This window comes from Clytia hemisphaerica, unplaced genomic scaffold, assembly GCF_902728285.1.
Source record: "Clytia hemisphaerica strain Z4C2 unplaced genomic scaffold, Clytia hemisphaerica genome assembly, whole genome shotgun sequence".
Lineage (NCBI taxonomy): Eukaryota > Metazoa > Cnidaria > Hydrozoa > Leptothecata > Clytiidae > Clytia > Clytia hemisphaerica.
This window is the reverse complement of record NW_027104057.1, coordinates 120094-129943: the sequence shown is the minus strand read 5'-3', so window position 1 is coordinate 129943 and position 9850 is coordinate 120094. Positions and strand designations below refer to the sequence as shown.

At 35.3% G+C, this 9850-nt stretch overlaps 1 protein-coding gene across 1 annotated transcript; it reads left to right on the top strand.

The window, feature by feature from the left end:
* The first annotated feature begins 2149 nt into the window (after positions 1-2149).
* LOC136812246 (zinc metalloproteinase nas-14-like) lies at positions 2150-8040 on the top strand. Its single transcript, XM_067068723.1, has 7 exons — positions 2150-2343; positions 2688-2783; positions 3218-3379; positions 5012-5129; positions 5836-6011; positions 6590-6680; positions 6939-8040. Exons 1-7 carry the CDS (start codon positions 2307-2309, stop codon positions 7729-7731), a joined length of 1473 nt encoding a protein of 490 aa, XP_066924824.1. The 5' UTR covers positions 2150-2306; the 3' UTR covers positions 7732-8040.
* Positions 8041-9850: the final 1810 nt, after the last annotated feature.

Sequence of the window (9850 nt, the reverse complement as noted above, 5' to 3'; positions counted from 1 at the left end):
CCGTCACAAAAGTCAAACCCCTTTTAGATGTGTTACCAGTGAAGAAAACGTTTAAAATACATAATACTGACCCGATCCAATTTGCTCTTTGGTATGCGTATTGACAAATTCAATTTCTTCGAATGCATTCTTCCCGTTATGCTTTCCTTTGATTGGCTTTCCAAAAACGACGGAGAGCACTAAAAAGTTAAACGGGAGGGAAATAAAACAGGGATTTTCATTAAGGCCGTCGAAAGGCGATTTTTGTCGATCCAAAGCATGAAAAAAATTATAATTCGCTGGTCTAAAAATTCGGTTCGCAGCCCAAAGACCATACTCACGCTAAACAATACATAGACGATGTTATCGTCCGTTACAGTGATAGTAAACTTGCGGGAATATATGGCGGTATAGCGTTATGGCGGTAAACGGGAAAAAATCGGCGGGAGAGTTTCGAAGAAGACTGGCAACTCTACCGAGTGTAAACTCTTTTCGGCAAAAAATCCGTTTGCGAATTTTTTTCGGCTTTGGGCTTTTTTCTTAGTTAGTGATTCGTCTTAGACTCACATAGTTTAAACAATACACTGAGTTTGCGGAGAATTTGCCGGCCCAGAATCTAGAATTCACCAGAGTTAATTTTTATTCGCCAGCCTATCAAAAACAAGTAAAAGCCCTGAAAATAATTCATTTTTTGCTGATTAGGCTGATTCATGTATCCGGAACATTGACTTTTGTAATTATTCTTTGGCTCTAAATCGTGACCAATATTGCAGTTGATACCGAGAAAGTGAAATGTAAGACCTACCTTCAAAGCTAACCAAAATGAAAGGTAAAATAAATTTCATTTCGTTTGTTGAGTGATTAGAACTAAAAGTGTGTGTCACTCTGACTCAAGTAATTCTGTTTAAATAAAAATGACGATGCACCCACTAGATAGTTCCTTTTCCGTGAAAAAATGCACAGAAATTATTTTGCTCATTATCGCAAAGTTGGGTTAGGCTAATGAGTTTCTTTGTGGTTGAAATTTGTTTCAGCTTGTTAATTCCCTCGTATCTGTACGTTATTTTAGGGGTAAATTATCGAAAAATAATGATCACAACCTCGTGTTTTATTATCACAGTAATAATGATTTAATAGCTTTTATTTTCTGTTTTTATCTAATGTTTCGGATATTGCACTAACAAGTAAACAGTCGCCCATACTGGTTCCTTATGCAAAGGTTAATCAAAGTTCAATCACACATTTTCCTTTAAGATAACAGTTGGTAGAAATTCAACTGAAATCTTAGGGAACATTAGGCATGATCTCAGTCGTCACAGGTTTAAAAACACCTAAGCCTAGAAGTGAAACAAAAACAAAAGAAAAACGAGGTTGTGACGAAATTGATTGTCAGTCCTATAAACCCATCGATTTATCTTCCTAATTCCAATAAACGATGCTATCGTCTGCTAAAGGGATAAAAGACACAGTAAATACTATCAAGGGGGAGTCAGGAAAATTGACCAAGGGTAGAAGTGGACATTTTAGCAAGTCCAGAAAAAATTGAAAAAACGAAAACTCTGATTTCTTTTGCTCTAAAAGAGTTGAAAATTTGAGAAAAATGCACTGCAAGGGTATGAGTTTGACCGATATTTTACTTGTCATAAGGGTGTGATACTAAAAGCCAATTTTTTCGCCGCGTGTACTGTCAGTTGGAAAACCCACTGCTGCCCCCCCCCCCGGATACTATCCAACCATACGATTCTTTAATTAATTTGTTGGTCGACAAGGGGGAGGGGTGTTGGTGAAACGTTACAGACGAAACTGTACTTGGAAACATCAATTTCTATTTAGTGATGCTACAAGTAGTCTTCAATCTCTTGGGAAAAGGATTATCAGAAAGCTGTCGGGGTTGAATTTTTTTTCCTATCTTCACGTTTTCCCGAACAGATCAATCTTCCCATGAATTTATTATCCATTAGCCATAAAAGGCAAAAATGGTGGTTTTAAGCTTTGGAAACCAATTTTATTAGAATTCTTCTAGGTAAGAGTAACAATATACAAATAGCCTCACAATCAAATTAGTAATTTAAAAACTGTATCACTATGTAGCATGCCAACAAACGTTTATTGTCATATAATGACGTGCTTAAAGAATTCATTATCGAGAGATCTTTTTGTAGTGTTTTCTACCCTATGAACTTTCTTAAGAGAGAATTTTTATGAGCATGAGCGGGGGAAGTAGTGAAAAAAGTAAAAGGTTTCTAAATTCGAAACAGATTTTAATGACAATTTGTATTTATGGATATTTGACAGTTTCGAAGAGCCGGACGTAGAGAATCTTAAAAATGGTTACATTTATGCTGTTTTTGATGATTGTTAAAGGTAAAATAGCTTTTGAAGATGTATTTCATCAATTCTACAACACTTATTAATGCGATCTAATAATCAAGAGGATATTGGTAATCGGATTCAATGAAACTTTGATTGGCATTATAGAATAAATCAAACGTGGTCGAATTAAGATTCAATCAACCTGACATGGTTGAAAATTCGATTGGTATTCGAGCAATATCAATAATCCATCGGACAAGAGGATTCCCTTACAAAAATCTAAGGGGTGCCTTTCCTTGGGACTATTTTTTTCCAAAACTGATTATAAACCTATCTAGTGTCACTGTTTTCTTAAATGAGTTTTTAAAAAGTGTTTTTTTGATATTTGCTTTCAGTTGGTGTATTTTGCAGACCAGCAATCAACAAGAGAAATTTCACAAGTGCATTTGATCAAATACAATGGAACAATGAACACATCTTAAATTCTGAAGGTGCGTCTTTTCCTGATGGTTGAAAATCAACATGAAAAGCAAACGAACACAAAATTTGACCCCTGTTATCAGACAATGCGATTTTTTTATTTACCTTTATAGCGTATTGATTTTGGCGGAGATTAAATTTGGTGAATTTGGCGGATTTTGCTAAAATACACCAAATTAAATCCCAGCTAAATTATACAAATTCTGCTATCCGCCAAATTAAATACCCACCAAAAATCACATTTTGGCCAACCAACAAATTAAGTACACACCAAAATTAATACACTTAAGATAATCTAATCGAGTGGACTGTTTATTTCTACGTTGAATTACTGGAAATTACTTGAATTACTTTGGAAGGCAGCTAAAGTTGGACTATTCTCCTTGGAAATACCTTCCCAACGGTGTATAGATTAATACATTAATAGGTGTCCTTTGTCTTATAGATTCTGAAGACCTTTTCGAAGATGATATTGTCAAGTCTCCCGCAATCGATGAAATTATCAATCGCAAAATAACGTCACCAGGACGACAACGACGTGACGTCATCACTGGACCATATGCATGGCCAAATGGGAAGGTTCCTTACGTATTTGCTGATGATTATCGTAAGTTTTGGTGTCGAGTTCAGACTTCATTATTTTTATCTCTTCCAGCCGAATTAGACGTGAATTCAAGAAACTTAATTAAAAGTTTATTAAAGTTCTATGGTGAATTGAAGCTTTTTATGGCATTGGTTATGAATAACAAAATAAGAACATACAGTATGTGGCCCCCAAAACGGCGATCAAATTTGAAGTTTCTCTCAAATCTAGAGGAAAAGAGATTTTACAAACATTTTTGCTGCATGAAAACCTTTAACATCTCTACTTTATTTCCTGGAAGTTCTTTTTCAAAATTTTCAATTTCAACAATATTTTTCAATCGCTTAAAGATAGGTAGCTTTTTTCTAATGGCCCCCAAAACGGAGGTTTGAAATTTTAGCGATTTCTCGAGATATCTTTAAGATATGAATACAAAATTTTGACCATAGTTTTGAAATATGATTTAGAGGGTTTTGGGCATAAATTTATTTGATAAAATTTTTACAGTGTATCCCTGGTTGTCAAAATGCAGGTTTGGGGCCCCCAAAACGGAGGTGTAGTTAAAATCAAATTATTAAGCCCAGTGGTAATAGGGGGAAAAACTATGAACATATTTGTGTTTTCCCTTAAATTTACGACCCGATGGATGTAAAATTTATGATTTTTATGAAATATTTCAAGATTTTTGATATTGCAAAAGTCCAAACTGAAAATTTAGAAATTTTCAAAATGACAATTTTTGATTTAACAACGTCTTAATCAAGTTTTTTGAGAACAAATCTCTTTTTGAAATAGTTCCATTTATGTATGGAATAAGCTGTGAAAATTTTAGAAAAAAAAGCTTAACTCAAACTGAAAAATATTAAGCTTTAAAGATATTTTTCTCCTATATTTGCAAAAAAAATGACAGAATTTGCCGGTTTTTTGCTGATTCAAACGAAAAATCTTATATATAATGTTAATTTTTTGTTATAAACTATTAACTCATCAAGGTGGGAGGAGTAGAATTCCAAGATTTTTTGCTTTTTCTCATATTTAGAATTTTCGGTTTTGTCAATGCTGATTCTAGGGCTCCAAAATACTGGTTGACCTTCAAGATGCTATATCTTTTACCCAGCCTCTAAAGTCACAGATGTATTTGCATTTTCTGAACGGCATTAGGTGTAGCAAGTTTTCTATACCCCGTTTTCATAACTTATTTTCAATATCCAAGGAGCTAGAGTGAGTTATATGCAATTTTAATCTAATTTTGGTGCTAAAATATTTCCTTTAGACGCAAATATTTTATTTTGAATCTGTCTCAAACCAGCAAAAACATGCTCATTTTTAAGTATACCCATCATTCTTTCAAAATAAACAAAAATCGTTTAATTCTGATAAATCTACAAGTCAGAATCTTCATTTCAATGAAATCCTCCGTTTTGGGGGCCGTCTCCGTTTTGGGGGCCGTATACTGTAAGGAACCGTATTCACCACTTCTACCACTTTTGGGGTCGAGTTTATACTTTAATACTATTTACAAGATAGGATTTCATATCAAGTTTTCCGGTTTCTTCCAGGATTCAGGCGATCCAAGTATCTTTCTTGCGCTCGATTCCCTGAGAAACTTTCCAGAGGATATTCATTTTTCTGACACTCATTATTCATTCTATTCAGCCGAGTTCAGTAAATTTTGGGTGAGATCGTCCATGGATGAAATTCAAAAAGTCAGTTGTGTTCAATTTATTGAAAGAACTGACGAGAAAGATTACATCAAAATCGTCAACGGTACACAGTAAGTAAACACACAGTCTGATTTAATTGATGAATTTTGATAGCCCAAATGAGATCAGTGAAATATTTTTTATTATTATATACCCGTAGGCAAAAACAGCCATTGAATAATTCCTGATATACCACGGTATTATACCACAGTAGAATTTTTTTTTCAAACTTTTTTTCGAAACTTGATTTTTTGTCACTTTTATTTTGTTGCTATTAAAGAGAGACAATAAAAGAGTTCAATTGTGAATTTCGTGAACAATTGAATGACTTTAAATCAATAGGTTTACGTTGGTTATTGGATTTATTAACCCTCGGTGATAAATATTCAACTCGGCTTCGCCTCGTTGAATATTACATCACCTCGGGTTAATAAATCTCAATAACCAACTTTTACCTACTGAATATCTGCTTATTATGTCGTCACACCCCGTCACACGTTCATCTATGTCTCAGTCAAAGTTTAGGGTCTTTTGAAAGAAAAGTAGACTGGAGTCGTTTATAAATTATAATCCGTCTAACACATTAATATGGGTAACTATAATAATACGATCATTGTAACGGGATAATACCAGATACCTTATCGGCCCTAATTTATACCTTCCATTATTTTTTGCCTATTTTTCAATTTGTCCGAGTTAGTCGTCTAAAATACTGGATTAAAAGAAAAGCAAATATTTTTTAAAATAAAACCGATAAAACAATGTCTTTTTCTCCAGGTGTTATTCATCCATTGGTCGACGTGGCTCGAACCAGACGTTATCTCTCGGAGACAATTGTCTTTCAGATTCGATTATTCAACACGAATTATTGCACGCCCTTGGTTTCTTTCATGAACAATCGAGACTAGAAAGAGATTATTTTGTTACCGTGCACTGGGATAATATTATCAAAGGTGAGAATGAGAATGTCAGGTTTGGAAAAAGTAATGTGTAAGGTATGAGCAAGCTTCCCATTGAACTTTCCATACAATTGATTTACAACGCGCTTCTTCAAAACAACACCCTTTCTCAATCAAGTGAACAAAAGTTCGCAGAATTCCAATGAGTCAAACGGAGCAAATAAACGCAGTTTGTATACTTTAAGGTCCCAAATAGGGTCCGAAATCTTTTCAAAATCTAATAAACGAGGAGGTCGGAAATAGTTTCTCTAAACCCCCCCCCCTCCAAAAAAAAAAAAAAAAAAAAAAAAAAAAAGTAATTATTATAAGCTCAAACCAGGTTTTTTTAAGAGCAATTCAGCTTGTGATAGATGAAATTATTTTCAAAAATAAATAAACAGGGGGGAGACGTTTCTTCGGGACCTTAAAGTGGTTATAATTTCAAGTCTCACTGGATCCGTTAATTTTCTGAGGAATCTGGTGGCTGGTCAGCAAGCAATCCCAGGATTACTTTATTCCGTTTATTGCAATATGCAACAAGCAAGAGTTCATGATTCTGATGGTTTCAAGAATTGTATACTTTGATTTTTTAGGAAAAGAACACAATTTCGAGAAGTATGGGTTGGGTGAAGCATCACATTTAGATGAACACTACGACACAAAATCTCTCATGCATTACTCAAAGTAAGATAAACTAACGGAAAATTGCCAAATTTTTCTATTTTTACCAAATTATTGGAATACCTTTGTATGACTTATAATCATGACCGAAAGTGAAACTATCAGAATCATTGAATATTGTCTTGACTTCATTGACATCATTTATTGACGAGTAAAGAGTAAAGAAAAAGTCAAACAAAGATATAACTGATCTCTTTCTAATAAACCTAGGAGGTGTGGTTCTGTGGTTAAATTTCAAAAAATATGGGAATTCTTTTTCAGTTACATCTTCGCGGTCAACGAAAGCAAAATGACGATCTCATCGAAATCCAACGCCTCAGAATCTCTCGGAGGATTTGAAATGACCGACACGGACGTTCGACAATTGAACAAATTTTACAGCTGTCCATGTGCAGATCATATGTTCGGCTGTGAGTTTATTACAAGCATGTGTGGACAGTTTAGGACTCAACAGTATTGTCAGAAAAGTTGTGGCTTCTGCCACACTAGCGAGAATCCTCCAATGTCTTCAACGGTTTCCTCTTTAACCACAACCATGTCAAATAATACAACAACGTCCTATACGACAGGAAGAAGTCTCCCTACAACGAAAGTAATTCCTACGGCAACTACGACCATCCAAACAAAGACGACAATAACTACCATTGTTTCTTCTACACGGGCCGTCATTACACAAACAACTCCTCCTGAGACAACAACGACCATATCTACTCCAACAACGGCCGTCCAATCGACTGCAACTGCCCTTCCAACGACGACATCGACTACCAGGGGAGTAGGAAACAATACATGTTTAGACATGAACCCATGTTGCACAGAGCTCGCAACACACGGGTTGTGCAACAAAAGTGAATATATCCGATCAATATGTAACAAATCGTGCAACAAAGAATGCAGTGGTTCAAATTCAACAGAACTTTTGGCCACAACACGATCGTCTTTCTTTGGAGACGAGCCACCAACACCTTCAAAAGCAATAACACTGTTTGCACCATTCAGTAGCTTATTTCTTTCACTGTTGGTGAATGTACTTTGGAGATTTGGATACACGTGAGATCCGTACGGAAAGATCTTTTGGTTAATGAACGATAGAGGAGTTAAGTTGACGCTCTTTAACTCGATTTTCAAGGGAAATTTGATTTTTAACGGATAAGTAAGCGTATCAAATAGTAGACTAGAGTCTACTTCTGACTGAACTTTGCTTTCTGATGATTTTGCTGGCGCTGAGTCCAGTAAAGTAGACTGGAGAATACGGCAATCTTGAATTTTTTCATTTTGTTTTAAAAATTATAAGTTAACTAAAATATTAAAACCCCATCAAAGTTTATGAGACTATAATAAAAATATGAAAATACCTCCTAAATTTGAAAAAAGAAACTGGTCTATATTGGTCATGGTTTTCTGTTTGCTTTTCTTTAAAAAGGGACTGGATCTAATGGCACGGATTTGCTACCATGTCGAGTCGGCCAATTAACACCGGGCCACTTATCAGTGCCATCCAGTCTATTAAAAAGCAATGTGGCCCGGGCTAATCGAATAGTAGAGCGTCGTGAGGCTCTTGAGGACGGTGACTTTCAATATTTGAGAGCGTCAAGCGATTTCGTAGTTGATAGACATCAATGGTTATTGTCAAAGAAAAATGAACTTTGACCTGACTGACATATTTTTGAACCTTTCAATTATTTTGTTTAGACAGTTTTGTTAAAATTTTCAAATAAATTTTTTAGTTATACATCGTTTCTATTCTTAAGAGTATCAGCAGATATTTAAAATCCAATTATATGCGAATTAATTTCATGTCTATTTAATTAGGTTGATTGAAAATCGATACTGGAGAAAATATTTGACTCAAAATATTGATTCCAATGAAATGGGAAAAGTCACGCATTTCCCAACACCAACAATGTAATACAAAAAAAATATGCAACATGAATTTGCAGTCGAGAATTTTGCTCGATTACTTTGTTTGAGCCAAACAAACAAGACATCGAGACAAATAAGAGTATAAAAGGCTACGAGTTGTGTTTGACTGCAACAGTTCTTTACAAACCAATTCAATATGCTGAAGCTTTTGGTGACGCTTTCATTGGTGACATGCCTATGTAGGTAGACTTCCAAAATTTATTCATTTCACTTGTATCTTGTATGAAAGCCGAAAGTTGATTCTATATTCCGACATTTAAAACGTTAGATTTAATATGATCCATAAAGGCTTTAGAGAAGCATGCAGCGTCTTAGTAGCAAATTATTTAAAAGTGAATCTTCTGCCATTAAAAATTGCCATGTCAGTCTTTTGACTGTTTTTTTTGGGAATCTTTAGCCTGCGGTTTCAAAATTCTTTCTTTGTACTATATTTATGCTCATCTCTTATGTAAAAAATGCTTCTTACATGACATTAGTACGAATCCCAATTCCTTCACTTTGAATTTACAGGGGCATCCTGTTACGACAAAGACGGGGAAAGAAATTGTAAAAGCTGGAAAGACACCAGTAACTTTTGCAATCGACCAGATGCTGATCAATATTGCGCAAAGACTTGTGGGAAATGTAATGGCGGCGGTGGTGGTGGTAGCGGCAATGGTGGTTCCTGTGGCCGTTCGTTTGCACCCCAAGGGCGGGTGGTGAATGGAAAAGATGCAGTGCCAGGTGCTTATCCATGGATGGCTTCAATCATGATGTACGGCAAACACTTCTGCGGAGCCACCTTGGTTGCGCCCAACTGGATATGCATTCCATTAAGCTCATAAAAAGACACCGTATTAAATGCCATCATCATGTGTTGTAGTGGTGACCACGGCATTGACTCCAAACTTTCATATCCCTTCCTCTCCTGAAAGTCTCAGAGCCTTTCGAGCTGATAACATCATTCCATTATTCTATAATATCATACAATCCGACCGAACTGATTTGTAATACCTTGAAAATAATACAAAAAAGCTGCTTTTTGTTGTCTTGTGAAAAGTCCAATGCCTTTTTTAATCATTTCAATACCTTTGAAATTTCAGGCAGTTACAGCAGCTCACTGTGTTGATTTTATAAAACCCCATCAAGTGCCTTACTGGTTGATAAAGCTTGGTGCACACGATCACCGTCAAGTGGAAGCCTCCACACAAACATATAACCTCAAAAGAATTATCATTCACCCAAAGTATTTTTTAAACGCTGATATTGCT

What these genes read in the sequence shown, in the direction of transcription:
- LOC136812246 (XM_067068723.1), top strand. Translation starts at nt 2,307, where the DNA reads ATGGTTACATTTATGCTGTTTTTGATGATTGTTAAAG. An exon ending in GTTTTTGATGATTGTTAAAG is followed by an intron (nt 2,344 to 2,687) that starts GTAAAATAGCTT and finishes ATTTGCTTTCAG; the next exon opens with TTGGTGTATTTTGCAGACCA. An exon ending in AAAATCGTCAACGGTACACA is followed by an intron (nt 5,130 to 5,835) that starts GTAAGTAAACAC and finishes CTTTTTCTCCAG; the next exon opens with GTGTTATTCATCCATTGGTC.